Source organism: Hemitrygon akajei, chromosome 18 (genome assembly GCF_048418815.1).
Source record: "Hemitrygon akajei chromosome 18, sHemAka1.3, whole genome shotgun sequence".
In the NCBI taxonomy this organism is placed as follows: domain Eukaryota; kingdom Metazoa; phylum Chordata; class Chondrichthyes; order Myliobatiformes; family Dasyatidae; genus Hemitrygon; species Hemitrygon akajei.
The window spans coordinates 43,986,811-44,003,155 of NC_133141.1; the positions used below are offsets into that span (position 1 = coordinate 43,986,811).

Here is a 16,345-nt window from a genome sequence, read left to right on the forward strand (position 1 = left end):
TGGACAGGTCACTGTGGGAACGAGAAAGAGATTTGGATAGGTCACTGTGGGATTGGACAAGGGGAATTGGACAGGTCACTGTGGGAATGGGCGAGGGGAATTGGACAGGTCACTGTGGGAACGAGAAAGGGATTTGGACAGGTCACTGTGGGAATGGGAAAGGGAATTAGGCAGGTCCCTGTGGGATTGGACATGGGAATTGAACAAGTCACTGTGGGATCCGGAAGGGGATTTGAACAGTTCACTGTGAGAATGGGCGAGGGTTCTGTAACACACACAAAATGCTGGCTGAGCTCAACAGGTTGGGCAGCATCGATGGAGGGAAATGAACAGCAGCCTTTCGGTCAGAGCTGATTTAGGAGTCTCGCCAAAAGCTCATTTTCCTCCATAGATGCTGCAGAGCAGATCCTCCCGCATTTTATGCGTGTTGCTCAAGAGTTCCAGCATTTACAGAATTCCTTGTCTCTCTGCAATTGGGAGCTCGGGATGGCCAATGCAGAGGTATTCTGTGAAAGGGTCTCCGAGTATGCGACTGGTCTCCATCAAAAGAGATTCAAGTAAGAAATATAATTCCCAAAAAGGAAATATAAGATTCCCAATGACTGCTCCCAGACTCTGTCTTAAGAGTCCTGATGTAGATCTCTGCTTGAAACATTTGATAGTTTCTTTCCCTCTACACATGCTGTTCGAGTTCCTCCGGCAGTTGTTATTTTTGCTCCGGATTCCAGTATCTGCAGACTTAAGTGTTCGTATAAAAATTGTAACAACTACCTGAAGTTTCTTCTTCCTCTGTGAAACACCGAGGTGCAATTCTCCATTTGCAGATGGCAGAAAATGTAAATAAATAATGCAGCTTTTTTATTAAGCTGAAATTGATACTCTATTTTCCCTTTACCGTACTCAAAAGCATGCGTTAGCTCCAGTTTAACAGAACGGTGATCACATACATTACATCGTTCTATTTTCCCTGGATTGAGGACGGGTAGTTCTTACTGTGACTGAAAATGATGAATTATTGCCTCGCTTTAATCTTCGCTTTCTGTCTGTGTTCTCATTCTCCGGACCAGAACTTGGCCATTGGTACTGAAGCGTGAAGAAAAGATGTAAGTCCGCCTTTCACCACTTTGGGGCACTGCATGCTGGTGCTGAAACACTTTCAGTTCATGAAGGGTCCGGTTCCTTCCCAATACAGTACCCTATATGCGAATAGCTTGTAGGACTACCTAATAATGCCATCGTTTTATACTGTATAGTTTATATGTGAATTTATCTTTACATTAATGTTCCAAAAATATGACATAAAATTATTCTATTCCAATCATATAAATTCCAGACCAGGTTTTCTGTCACATTCTGCCCTGTTTCTGAATTTTTCATCAAAATTACTACTTTGCAATCTGCCGTTTACAGTTTTCCGAGTAAAGTTGAAGACTTAGTTCACTGTCTTAATCTATTTATTCTAATTTAATTATGTTGCAATTTAAGGCCACGCCCAGATGCCGCTCTTTATTTGCATATCACTGGGACCCTGGCACTGATTGGTGATTCGCATCTGAATGAGGCGCTCCCGGCTCATAGTCAGAGACACCCGACAAGGCAAGTCAGTCAGGTTGAAGCAGAGAGATAAAGGGGACCAAGGCAAAGGAAGCTCCTCTACCGCAGTCTGGACTCGGCTGGCAAGCTATTTGTTAATAAAAGGAGGCTCCGGCCACCAGGGCCAGAATTAAGCCATGGAAAGTCAGATCGCTCGTTGCAAAATTGTTGTGGTTGGTGATGCACAGTGTGGAAAAACTACTTTATTACACGTTTTTGCCAAGGATTGTTATCCAGAGGTTGGTGTTTTTAATATAATTCTTTACGCAGCAGTAAACTAAGGTTTGAACGCACAATCTGGTTCATTGAGAAATCAGTTCACATTGTGTTAGGGGAGCTCACGAACTAAACGCGTCCCAAACCGGTACGGTATACAGATTCTGCAATATTGCGTTCACAATGTAAGATCCCCTTCTATTTTTTGATATCAGTACTAAATAACTTTGAAGAAAAATACAGAACTGTGAGGAATATATAAAGTATGAAAGTTCAGACTGAAGATGATCCTAGCATGCATTTTGAAAATTAATAATCTTCCAATTGTCCAGAACGCTCAATAGCAAGTTTTTATTACACACTAATGCTCTGGAATTGAGTTCTGTGTTCTTGTTAAAAGGATTTGTTACAGATGACTGTTAAATATTAAACTGATTTTCTAAAGTTACTTTATATATTCTTATTTTTAATGCATGTGTTCCGACTTTCATTCCAGAACTATGTCCCCACTGTGTTTGAGAACTATACGGCCAGTTTTGAAATTGACAAGCAAAGGATCGAACTAAATATGTGGGACACTTCAGGTCAGTGAGTAGTTTTGTTTATAGCTAACCATATTTTAATAAGAACCAGTGCCTCTCCAGCCTAGTGTCTTTCGTGGCTGTGACTCGGTTCCTGGGTGACTTGTGTTGGTCGAACTAAACTGAGCGCAGAGATCTGTGCGCCACTGCGCAAATTCAGCGCAACTCCCAGACCTTTCCAAAGGCAGATGTTGCAAACCGGTACGCTCTTCGCTTGTTCAAACTAACCGAGAATCGTGTATCTCAAGACTTTTAAGCAGAGTTAAACCGTCTGATACAGTTACCGATAGGGCGTGCAACTGACTCCCTCGTGGAGTACGTTTGAACGCTTCCATTAATTTGATTGTGGTTTAGATTGGCATTAAAAAAGTCGATGCAGATGTGCAGCAAATATTTATCAGATAATCGTTGTCAATCAGGAGGAATGTTACTTAATTCAATAAATAATCCCTAAGAATTTTTAGTGGAGATGTATAACGTTTCTCAAGGATCCTGCGGGTTGTTTCGGTTCGGTCGTACTGACCCGCGTTGCTAGCGAATGGGCTGCTGTTTGGTCCGTTTCGCCAGACTCTGGGCTTCATCGGAATGGAATTTAGGACAAAGCGGGTCAAAAAATTATTTTTTAAACACCCAAATAGCCATTGACACCCAGTTGAGGGAGCGGGATTGCTAATGAAGGAGTAAGAGACTGAAATCTATTGAAGGGTTCGCAGAGGAGCCGGGCAGCAAACGTTGATCTTGTGGTACGGTGTCAGCTCCATTCCGTGTTATCCACGCGTCCCCCCCCAACAGTAGACATTTCCCTAGACACAGGCGACTAAAGATGCTGGAATCTGGAGATATCCCGTGCTCCTTTCGCGAAAACTTGAAGGGGAAAATAATTTTTCGAAATAAAAAAAAGCTATTAAACATCATCCGCACCAAAGATATTTTTGGTGTTCTGTGCGATGATGCTTCCCAGGCGCCAACTGTGCAGCTCCACGATTGACCACAGAGAGGCGGTCGAGTAACTGCGAGGAGCAATGCTCATGCATTGTCCACTGCTGGCAATGGATGGGGGTGTGGGCATTGGGGACGAGCTCTTCGTACTTCTCTTGCAAAAATGTTAATTTGCAACTCTTGAGGTATTATAAGAGGAAGTCGTCTGGATTAGTGGGCTACATCCATTATTGCCCCTCCTAAACTTACCATGAGTTAAAAGCATTGATGGGAGTTGTGAGTACATCTGACTGACCAGCATTGTCTTTCAGTGAAGCCTTTTTACTGTAAAACTCTGCCTGTTATTACATCAGCTAGATTGCACAACAATAATAATTTATAACACAAAGGTATCACGTAGAAGAAGGAAGTCCCAAGCTCATTTAAAAAAATAACGTCAAGTCGCCCAAGGCAGTATAAGATTGGTTACACAGCAGCAGGTTCTACGTGTTTTAATGGAGACTGAGAGGTTTAGAGAGGGAAGGTCTTAGTATCTGGAAGCATGGTTGACAATTGGTGTGGAGGGGCGAAAGCTGAGAGTTGACAAGACACTGAAGTTCACTGATCTCAGAATGGTTTTGAACTGGAGGAAGTTGCTAGAAGGAAAGGGCCAAGTGTAGGTATTTTTTTTTTAAATAAAGAGGATTTGAAAAGCTGTGGTGTTGCCAGTTTGGGAGCCAGTGCATGTCAGCAAATGAAAGAATATTTTGCTGTACAGATGAAGTGCAGAGATTTTGGGGACCTTGAGCATATGGAGGCTGGCCAGAGGAGAACAGCGGTCAGAATGAGCAGGAGAGGTGAGTGGAGACAGGAGTCTCCTTTAGCCCATAATCTTGTGTCTTTTGGTAATATCCATCATTTGAGCCACAAAGTATATTATTTAATTCATTGGTGTTCTCATAAAGACCATTGGCGGTCCAGCTTGCCCTGTTATCCAACAGCTACTTCAAGGCCCATTCTGAATATTTTAAAATAGTAACTCTATATCCCTCTAGTAAGGGTGTCAAAGGTTACGGGGGAAAGGCAGGACAATGGAGTTGAGGGATAATAAATCAGCCATGATGTAATGGCAGGGAAGACTGGATGGGCCAAATAGCCTAATTATGCTCCTATGTCTTATGGTCTCCAGAGAGTGAGCTTGATTTGATTATTGGCAACACTGAAGATGTTTGTTCGAATGTCCAGATAGGTCTTGGCTAAAATAAGTTTCTTGCAATCTGAGCAACTGGCTAAATAGTCACAGAGCCATTACCTTTAATATTGCAGGTTCTGCATATTCTTGGTTTGATAGCTAAGTGCAAATGATATAAACGTTCCTGTTCAGTGGATTCTGGTTAATTGGGACACATCAGGACCAGTACATTTTGGTCCAGTTAAGTGGCTGCCCCAATTAGTTTCATGGAAATAGTTTAAAAAGGTATTAAAAAAAGACAAACTACCATTTCAATGAAATACAGAACAAATTAGAACACTACCATATCTGATGATGACAGGATACCTGTGTGGGAGAGTTTTTAAAGTCACACTTTCTCGGCCTCAGAAGTCTGGGTCCAGTGGTACGAGTAGACGCCACAACTAGGGTCTTCCCTGGTTGCAGTGGATGACAATGACATCTTCTGTACCTGGTCTTGCCCTTCGCTCTCCACAGAGCATTGCAGAACCGCCTTCCTGGACGCTGGATCTCACTGTAGATCTCATCCACCCAGTCTGCTGGAGCTGACTTCGCATGCTAAGATAGGCATGTTGCCATATCAATGGAGTATGAGACCCTCTAGCTACCCTCACCTGGTTCAACCTGCCAGTTGAAGCAGTGTACCGGGGTGTGGTCGCTGTCACGTGTAAACAGCTATTTGGTGTAGTGTCTAATGGCCACACAAGTGCGTGCAACTCGCGCAGAACAGATTCTAACTCGCAAGTTCTGTCCCGATTAAGCGATGTAGTGTCCCAAATAAACCAAGTGAATCCCAGCAATTTTCTTGACTTTGCTTTTGTTCTTTAAGAGTTGCCCCAAGTAAGTGGCTGCCCCGATTAGTCGATGGCCCAATTAACTGGAATCCACTGTATATTGCAATAACCTTTCCATCCAATCAGACGTCTTGCCCTCTGTTGCTATCAGCTTAATGACCTGCAGGCCAGAACTCGTCAATGGCTGTATTCCACAATGATATAGAAAATGGGAGCAGAAACTTGTGTGCTGATAATGTACAGCTGAGGATTCCTAGTATAGAGTAAGATAGAAAAGGTACTGAGAGAGAAGGCGGAAGGCCTTTGTTCCCAAAGGGGAAACAATATGCTCTTTGAGAATTCTACAGCTTGGTGTCTTCTGAAAACAACGTATTGATTTGCTTAATGTTTTCAACGTTGAGAATCCTTTTCCTGTGCCCAGTTGTCCTTCATCTTAGATGCTAAATAAATTATTTAAGAGCACTTTTAATTGAGGGACATGAATTTTGGGTCAGCGGCAAAATCATTAGTGTGTCTTCATTCTGAAAACTCATTCTTTATATATTACATTTGTGATTTTAAAGTTAATGATTATTTTTAGGCAGTGTCATCTAGTAAATGAGTTTTCCCCTCTAGTGGCTGCTGCTTAGAGCATCTCCCCTGAAAAGAGACATGCAATCTGTTTGTGGAACAGGAATTGGGACCCGCAGAGGTCTCTTCCAGCATAGCAGCTCCCTGCTGTCCCTTTCAATCCCCTTTCGTATGAGTATTGTCTGAAGCCACAATGAGCCTTTCCAAAGATGAATTCCTGCATCAATAGCCTAAAGAGAGCTTGAAACCACAGCTTTCGCCCTTGAAGATCATCTTTCATGCTTAAAGTGCCCGATGTGTGTCACATTGAAAGCAAAGGCTGCACTTTTCCATGATTTTCTTCCCTGTCACTGGGGATTTCTTTTGCAGGAAATATGAACTGCAAGGATTTACATTGATTTCCCTGGATTCAATGACCATAAAATCTGTTAGTCTGTAAGAGGGAAAATACTGTGTTACTCAGGCGTGTTTAATAGGGTGAATTAGAGCAGTTGTAATTGATTTATAAAACAAGGTCCTAATTAAATTTAATAGATTTATAAAGGAGCTCAACAGCCTTTTTCTTTACCCCATAGGAGTTTTCAGTTAAACCAAATACAACTTGGTGTTTTACCTGTTCCTGCAACTGTGCGTGTTTGGTTGCATTTACTAGGGATGGATTACTCAATTACAAAGTTTTCTTTTCTAAAATGTTTACTCATTGATTAAATCAAGATTTTCTTCTAAAAAGAAAAATAATCAGAGTCGAATGATCATAACTACCCGGTACTCACTTGAAACTGGAAAATTATTTTATAGAGTTTATATTTGATTAACTTGATGTGGAGTTCAGTTTGGCAATACTGAAAATACACATTTGGTGAATAGGTGGTTAAAAGGAGCAGAACTGGTCAGTTATAACTGTCTGTGGTCAATAAGTTGCACTGTCTTCTCATTACTGATGAAAGAACCATCAATTTTTTGCTATTAATATTGCAGTTTCTTGTTTTGGATTTCAACAAAACCCTTTTGGAATATGTCAATAGCTTCCAATTAAATATAATGAACTTTGTAGAAATAAAGAATTAATTGCTTCATTGCCTACCGTTCCAAATTATTTAAGTACATTTGGTGTTTTATTCTGCATACTATAGTTAATTACTTTTGTATAATATAACCATACATTTTAAAAATTTTGTAAAAGTTACACCTAATTAAACCTATCTTCTATTTTTGTTCATATAATGTTTTACAAGCCCAAATGAATTCAGTGTGCTGCTATAATTTAGAAGTTCCATAAGGGAATTTGTAACACATGTGAGTGCACTGCATCATTTTCAGTGAAATGGGAAAATAATTGAATGTGTTTTCATCTGTCTGTAAACAAGGAGATTATTTTGGGTCAGGCCCTTGCCTCACGCAGTATTCTATAGTGTGGGAACCTGTGGTTTCTGATAACAAATTTCCTCACCCTCTCTGCGGCTTGAGGAATGTTGATGAGATTTGTTACATGAATAGACTATGGCTTAATTCTGACCTCTTGTTAGTTCCCAGAGTTATAGGCACCCAGTGTTGATAGAAGATTGATTGAAAGGGGATGCTAATAGACTTCCATTTTAGCTGCATTCCTTCTAACTTGTATTTTTAAGATTAAAGGTAATAATTCCAAAGAAGTTGCAGTACGATTTAATTCATCCAAAATTGTACTGTAACTTGGGAATTATTACTTTTAATCTTGAAAGAGTTTGGTAGGTACACGATGCAACAATTCATTTGGATATTGCACTTGCTGTGTCAGTTTCACCAACTCCTGCTTCTCATCATTGATACAATGCAGTTTTTTTCCCAATGATCTTAAAATTCAAAATACACTAAACTTAAAATACATTGCTACAGTTTTTATTTAATATAATTATGGAATGTTGCCTAAATTTGTTAGTGTTGATGTGAATGAAATTCAGCTTACAACAGACTGGAATTCTGATTTTAAAGAGGTCATCTTGTAAAACCCTAAAGCGTTGGGGGCACCAAGGGTGACCTCTCTCATTAACAAGGTGTTTTTGCCCACAGAACTGCTGCTCACTGGATTTTTTTTTGTTTTCACGCCATTCTTTGTAAACTCTAGAGACTGTTGTGCATGAAACTGCCAGGAGATCAGCCATTTCTGAGATACTCAAACCACCCCATCTGGCACCAACAATCATTCCACAGTCAAAGATCAAATTTCTTCTCCATCTGATGTTTGGTCAGAACAACATCTGAACCTCTTCACCATGTCTGCATGCTCTTATGCATTGAGTTGCTGCCATAAGATTGGCTGATTAATACTTGCACAGGTGTACCTAATAAAGTGGCCACTGAGTGTTTTAGTCCCTTACTAGAGGTTACTCTACTCTCATCAGAAACAGAATGGCATTAAGAAACTCCAATCTAACGATAAATTCCCTAGCTTCGCATCTACTCTTCCCAGTGACTCTGAAAGATTTTCTTCAGAGAAGCTGTCGTAGTTTTTTGCTTAATAAGCTTTGGGGAAAGTGTTGTTGTTGAGCATCCACACTTCTGAAATTGTTTTGGAACTCACTCACTGCAGTTAGCAAGATTGGATGGTGGTGTTACTCAGGTTGTAGTGTTGTAGGACCCTGAGGAAGAATGGACCCAGGTTATCATCCGGGCCTTGGGATCATCAGGAGTTGCATGCTGACCCAGCTGCGGCTGTAAGAAAGGCACTCAGCTTGTGTCAAAGGAAAGTGATGCCCTGCACACGGTGTATTCAGAACAAGGTCCACTTTCCTCTATGCTAGAACAACAATGTCCCAGGAAGCATAACATCTAGCAACAGAGGAGATGGATACAAGTTCAGTGCAGCACAGATTAGAGGGAGGATTGAGGAAATGTTTTTCACCTGAAGGGTATATGCTCTGGAACTTAAAACATTTTATGCATTTAAAAGGTATCTAGATGAACACTTGAAGAGCAATATCTTGATGATTGATGATTCACTTTAGAAATACTTCAATGCTTCTGATAATCCTCTCCCATCCCACGTAATATAGAATTGTTATGGCAAAGTAGGGGCCATTTACCCACTGATTCTATGCTGTTTCCGTTTACAGCAAAATCATCATTCTAGTTCCCCGACACTATCCTGAATTGTTTTCACTATCATGTCCCTTTCCAGTTCCCTTTTGGGAGCACAGATTGATTCAGTCCCCATTATCCTTGCAGACAGTGAATTTCATAACTACATTCTGTGTTGTTTTTTTTATTTATTCATTTTCCCTTACAGTACCTTTTTGCTAAAAAAAATTAAACTGTGCCCTCTGGTTCATGAGCCAATTGGTAAAGGAAGCAACTTCCCATTACTTATTCTATCTAAGCTAGTCTTAATCTTTCAAACATTTATCAAATTCTCTGTCAACTTTCTTTTCTCTGAGGAGAAAGATCACAGCTTTTCCAAGAAACTGAAATCCCTCATCCCTGGACCCATTCTGTACTTTTCAAAGTTCAAAGTAAATTTATTATCAAAACACACAAGTCACTATATACAACTCTGAGAATCTTTTTTTTTTCTCTGGGCATACTCAATAAATGAATAATAACCATAATAGAACTAATGAAAGATCTCACCAACTTGGGCGGTCAACCGGTGTACAAAAGACAATAAACTGCCAATACAAAAAAGTAATAATAATAAATAAATAAACAAATATTGAGAACATGAGATGAAGAGTTCTTGAAAGTGAGTCCATAGGTTGTGGGAACATTTCAGTGATGGGGCAAGTGAAATTGAGTGAAGTTATCCCCTTTGGTTCAAGAACTAGATGGCTGAGGGCTAATAATTCTCCATGAACTTGGTGGTGAGAGTCCTGAGGCTCCTGTACCTTATTCCTGATCGCAGCAGTGAAAAGAGAGCATGGCCTTGGTGGTGGGTGTCCTGATGATGGAACTCTTGCTAGAACCTTTACATCCTTCCTAAAATTAGGTGCCCTGAAATGAATGCAAAGCACTAATTGTAGCTTAGCTTAGCCAGTGGCTTATTCTGGTTCAACATATTGTCCCTACTATTGTCCTCTAAGCTTGTAGTTATGAATCCCAGAATCTACTTCTTGGATTAGTCAAAAGCCAGAATTGAAAACTGTCCTGAAAACAAGATATTGTGTCTGAGTCCCTTCATTTTAGACAAATGTATAGTTCAGGTCTTTTCATTTATCATGGGATGCTAGCTTGTTATTTTTTTCAGAATACAAGCAAATGCTGATAGTTATGCAGCAACAGAAAATCTGTTCCATTAACAATATCCTTTAACACCTTTTTAAACTATGCTCTCTAAAGATAGCAGATGAGCCGAACCGTGTTTCTACCATGAATTACACTTAGGAGGCTGAGGGAGGCAGGTGAATTGGGGGCATGGAGAGGAAGGTCAATTGGGTAGCATTCACATACTTGAGTAAGCAAGACAAGATAGGCAGCCTCTACACGCAAGAAGCAAGAAGCAGCACTTTGACCTGATGTTAATGTGTTCGAATGCACCATTGATACATTTGTTGAAGTGAATTCCTCCATTATCTTTAGTAGACGGGCAGTTATTCAATTTGTATTGTGGAACTCCTCCACAGCCCAATCCAACAAAGTCATGGTTTAGCTCAATTTTTTCCATGAGGTACCAATCCAACTACATAAGACATGGGAGCAGAATTAACCACTCGGCCCATCGAGTCTGCTCTGCCATTTCATCACAACTGATTTATTACCGCTCTCAATCTCATTCTCCTGCCTTCTCCGTGTAACCATTGATACCCTTGCGAATTAAGAACCTATCAGCCTTCACTTTAGATATTCTTAATGACTTGGCCACCACAGCCATCTGTGGCAATGAATTCCACAGGTTCATCACCTGGTTAAAGAAATTCCTCTGTAATTTCGGTGGCTTCTTCTGAGCTGTCGGAACCTAAAATGAGATCCACGTGGGACCACTGATGATTGCATTATCGTTTCTACTTTTTTTGTTCATTTGGTGGAACTTGTCACTTAAAGACTGCCAGGGCTGCAGAGCTGAGTGCTCTCAGAGCAGTTTTATCCAGGATTTTGTACACAAGCTGCTCGTGTGTCTTGTCAGCTTGAGAACCTACAAAGGTCACAAGGTCCTGATCCCTCCTCGTGGCCTGCGTCACTCAGATAACAGGCTGAGTTTTTGCATTCTTGATTAGCAATCCCGATGAATTGATCAAGGACTAGGAATGATTAATAAAGAGGAGCCAAACCCAAGAACAGTGGCTCAATTATTAGCACACTGAAGCAGCACAAAGCACTCTAGCCCACACACAATCAATGCTCCACTTACTGGGGGAAAATTGAATTGTGCCTTAATAAATCATAATCCTCTGGCAGAACCAAATGACACTAATGTCATTTTAACAGTAATGACCCTCTCCAAACTCTGACCCACACAGGAAATGTCACTAGGACAATAAAACCCCATTGTTCTCAGTATTTTCACATACAGTTTAAATGTCCTCCTGGTTTTCTTTATAGGTTGCAAATTCTATGGCTTAAGAGTTGAGGCTGTGAGCTAAAAAAAATAAGGAAATTAATTCCTGTGATTGACTATGCCTATACAATATTTGTAGATATGTGTTCAACATGAAGTTCCCCTGTATGATTGTAGCCCTCGCGGTGGCCCGTAACAAACTAGGCTAATTAGCTGTCTTTGACTAACTGCCATGTGACTCAGCAATGCATGGGTAACGGTGAGACGGCCATTTCCTATAAACAACACATGTCTAGTATCAGTATGATTTGGGTTCAACACAAACAGGAAAGTTGTGAAGTTCTGTTAAGGGGACAAAAATGATGGTGAATGCTATATAAATGCTGCCCCATGCAAAAGTTACCATTTGCCAGGAAACAGTGGAAATTACACCGGCATAAACTTTTACAAATATTCCCACTGTAACAAACAGTTAACAAAAAAAGGGCCCATTACGGTTAAACCAGTCTATAATGTTCACTTAAACGCTGGAGCTCATTGTCAGATAGTTGGGTGCTTCTCTTTAATTACTCATGGTGCTGAACCCATGTTCTACATGAAAGGCACCAGACACGATTCAAACTTTCCTTGAAGTCTGTCACAACCTAACTGACTAACTCAGGAGTATTGGCACTTCCTCAGTGGAACCATTTGTCTGCACGAGGAATTTCTTACAACAGTGTCTGTCCTTGGGGCAGGGTTCTGTGAGCATCTTCCTTTGTGCTCCTCTCCACACATCACTTCTCCCCCAACTCTGGCAAAAAGAGACCCCCAAAAACCCACGTTCCCCTAGAAATTGGATGCTGCCATTCTCGCTCAAATGTTCCATGGCATTCCATTGGACAGAATGTTATCAAGACAAACCTGAGTGGCTGATACAACAATCCTAAACTAATCAAATGACTCATTATCTTGACAGAAAGCAAAATATTGGACTGTAAAATTTTATTAACAGAGCACACTGTTTTGCAAAAAAAACTGTGGAAAATAAAATACCCAACAGCATAATTGTAGTAATCCAGTAAAACATGTTCTTAACTAGGGAATTGCATGATATTTTATTGAGATATTTAGTAAGAGACATTTGGATGTGAACACCTTTGCGTGTGAGTCAGTGGGTGGCTCTTTCTCAGACGGTTGTGGGTTTAATTCCTTTTACAGTTCCGCTTGGACATCTAGACGGATGCTCCTGTGCTCGACTGAGAGTTCTGCACTCTCAAAATTGCTGCTGACATTAAACAGGATCTATCTGCTCTTTATATCTGGTGGATATAAAGGATATGATGATGTGCTTGGGGTATATTTTTGATGTCCCAGGCAATATTTATCCCTCAATTGATATAAAAATGTCATCTGGTCAGTATTGCTATGGTGTTTCTGGGAGCTTGCTGTGCACCAAGTGATGTGTTCGCTATGTAGCAAGAGTTACTATATTTTGAAAGTACTTCATGGGCTCTTCAGGTATTTTGGGATAGCTAGAGGCCATGAAATGTGCAGCATCTCTGACACATCTCTTAGTACTGCACTGAAACATTGGTCAAGCATTCTAAACGGGACTTGAGAACTATTTAAATCCACTACCTTTGGATAAAAGAAAGTTCTTTACATTAGTAGAGAGGCCTGTAATATATAGCCATCAATTATTTCCAGCCTGATGTACTGCAAAGGCTTCTGTAGAGAATAATGTTGCTGAATATGCCAAGAAAACTTCCACAACAATCACAGGATTTTTTAAAATCCCAGAATACAAGAGCAAATCTGTATTGACGTGGAGGTCATAAGATTGTGAGGGTAATACTACCATTTACTGTCCAATATAATATGATCCTGTGTATTAGTAGTTGTGAGGTCTTATATAAAGTCGTACTTGCAATGTGATTAAAGTTTATATCCAATTTTCCTATCCTTTGGTGAGGGTAGCAACTTATTATTATGTCTGAATTCTGGAGCCAGGTAATTGTGTTGGTGTGCCTGTATGATTGGCCATTTATCCTGTAACAGACCAGTGGGGTGGGGCAGCCTTCGGTGTGTTGCATTGTGTGGCGTTCATGCCACAGTGACAAGTGGGATTGGCTTTTGCTTGCCATTTCTATTCATATCTGGCTCCTCACATGTGGCATGGGGGGTGGTAAAAAAGGAAATTGTGTACAGTGTAAATCTGTAATAAAAATAGAAAATACTCTGAATTCACTGTATGAAAGTGAATATGAGGCAGTGGGTTAACACTCGGAATGGAATCTGCCTTGTCGCTTGCTGTCTGGCCTGTTGTACATTTATAGCACATTCTGTGTTGAATTAATCTACACCTGCTGAATTCTCAATTTTTTTTCAGTCTCTCATCGTCCCTTTCCACATTTCATTATTTTGTTGAACTGGCCGCCTGTACAAAAGATGTTGAAATGTACCAGTTTTTTCATTCAAAGTAAGCTTGCTGTAGATACAATGCACAATCACATTAACACTAACTGCAAGTAATTCAAATGGATTGCATGCTTTTGGTCTGTGGAATTTGAAATGGCCTCCATTCATGGGAGCCTCAGACTGTTTGTTTACTAAAATAAAAATGTAAGATGTAAATATAATGAGAGTATTCTCTGTCGCTTATCGATGCAGCTAAATGTCTCTCCAGCCCGTATCTGGATCAGCTGAAATAATGCATGCACGAAGAAAAGCCTTTTGCATCTGTCACTGTCACCGTGTAATGTGTCTGGGAACTGGGGTGTGAGTCGCAGGTGGGTAGATACAGCTGCAGAGTGTGTGCACAGCTTGGCCCATTCAATGTGCCAGTCTTGGTGCTTCCACAGCAAATTAATCCAAAGGGATTCTACCACTAACCAGGTTGAATTAATGTATGTTGTTCACTTAATTTTCCTCTCCCTCCTCTCACTGTAAACCCACCAGTAAACTTGCTGCAAAATTAATCATTGTCAGTGTGTGTGATGGAGGGAGACTGAAGCTGATTGGGAGAAAAGTATTACCTCATGGTACCTAACTTTTTTTTATCTGAATGGTTTTACCATTTATCTATAATCCCATTCAATGTGGTTTAAGGCCACAAATGGCTTTGAGTTTGTCTCAAAAGTGCCAAGCAAAATCACAGTATTTGTTACAAGAAGAGGAAGGCATTCTCTAAAAATAGACTGTGTCCCTCAAAGATGTTTGCTTTGATTTTTCTAGTAAGTCATCACTGAAGTGAGGAAGTTATTTTTGGAGTGCTTAGTGTTTGCCCTTCTGTTCCTTCCCACTTTGTCTTCAATAGGAACACAAACTGTACAAATAACCATAATATCTATGGCGATGAGAGGATTTGTGAAATACAACAAGAACTTCAGGGTATACAGCACCTTTAACACGGTAAGATATCCCAAGGTGCTTCATTAAACAAGAATTGAAGTGGAAACTCACGATTCATGGAAGATGTTCCAAACACAATCAAGCAAGTAGATTTAAGGTTCATCCTGGAGGAGGAGAGGGAGTTAGAATGGGTCGTAGGTTAACTCATTAACTAGAATTGAAGAAGTCAAAGTTCAAAGTAAGTTTTTTTAAATCTAAGTATGTATATGTTACTTTGAGATTCATTTTGTTACAGGCAATTACAGGAAAATAAAGAAATACATTAGAATTTATGGAAAAACTACACATAAAGAAAGACTGAGCCCAGATATCTCTAAGGGATATTGGACGGGAGTAGACAATGGTATAATGTTAGCTGCAATCCTCCTCTTTCTGGCCTTGCCCCATTAAAGTTACTCGTGAGTGAATTCTGTCTTTAATTAATTTGGCAACAGAGATCTTCTGTAAATAGGCTGTCTGTCTGTTTACGCTGTCAGATCCTAATTAACATTAACTGAAAACATGCAGCGTGAGTCCTCATTTAAGTTGTGTAGAGTTTGTCACTGTGGAGTGATAATACTAATTTGTGAGTAGGCATTGAAAAGCAATCGGCAGTGTGGATACTTGCTTCAGACTGAATTTGAATGAATCTGTTGTACTTCGTTTAAAAATAATGGGGAAAATCTTGCTTGCTGGTCCAGCTGCTGCCATCCGGGAAACGGTACCGCAGCATAAAAGCCAGGACCAGCAGGCTCTGGGACAGCTTCTTCCACCAGGCCATCAGACTGATTAATTCACACTGACACAATCGTATTTCTATATTATATTGACCATCCTGTTGTACATACTATCTATTACAAATTATTATAAATTGCACATTTAGATGGAGATATAATGTAAGATTTTTACTCCTCATGTTTGTGAAGGATATAAGTAATTCAATTCAATTGATGGATCTTTGCCACAGAACCTTAGGCAATACTTGGGATTTTTGGGCATGCACTGTTTGTGGAAGACTGAGACTTGCCTGAGTAACAGATGGCATTGCATCTATCACTGTGAACCACTGCTAGACTCAAAATGGAGTCTAGCAGAGGAGATCAATCTTGTTGGGATTCCCCAGCTTGATGCTGCAAAATCACCTCTCCAATCCTATGCCAGGCTGCAGATTGAGACATGTAGGTAGATAACACGATTTCTGAAAGATATTATTTCAGTTGTTTAAAAAATTATTTTTTTTAAAATTTACCTCAATTTTAATTATTAAATGTGTTAGCAGTCGGCCGCCTGAGATCTCACAGTCAGTCTCCAGGGTATGGAAAGCCACCAATGCTGGCTCTCCATCTGGAGTTGGTGAGGTGAGATCAGGATTAGGAACACAAGGATTGCAGGCTGTGATTCCAGCATCGAGCTGGATCCTGGATAAACCAGTGCATTATGTACCGATGCTGCAGAGCGAAAGCTGACTTTGAGCAAAAATACTGGCAAATATTATTTTGAATAATCACTGCACTACTGTTCTCAGTGATAGGTTGCATAGAATTTTGGTAGATTCATGGTAGAACAGATTGTTGGTTACAATTGAGTTTCTGAGAAGGTTAAA

General features: G+C 40.2%; 1 protein-coding gene across 1 annotated transcript in view; it reads left to right on the forward strand.

Annotated features, from left to right (window-relative positions):
- Nucleotides 1–1,593: 1,593 nt before the first annotated feature.
- The window catches only part of rnd2 (Rho family GTPase 2), a 71,017-nt gene continuing 56,265 nt past the window's right edge, over nt 1,594–16,345 (forward strand). The window contains exons 1-2 of the mRNA XM_073071546.1: nt 1,594–1,832; nt 2,306–2,393. Coding sequence (XP_072927647.1) covers nt 1,731–1,832; nt 2,306–2,393 — 190 coding nt within the window. The 5' untranslated portion in view covers nt 1,594–1,730. The remainder of the gene's footprint in view (nt 1,833–2,305; nt 2,394–16,345) is intronic.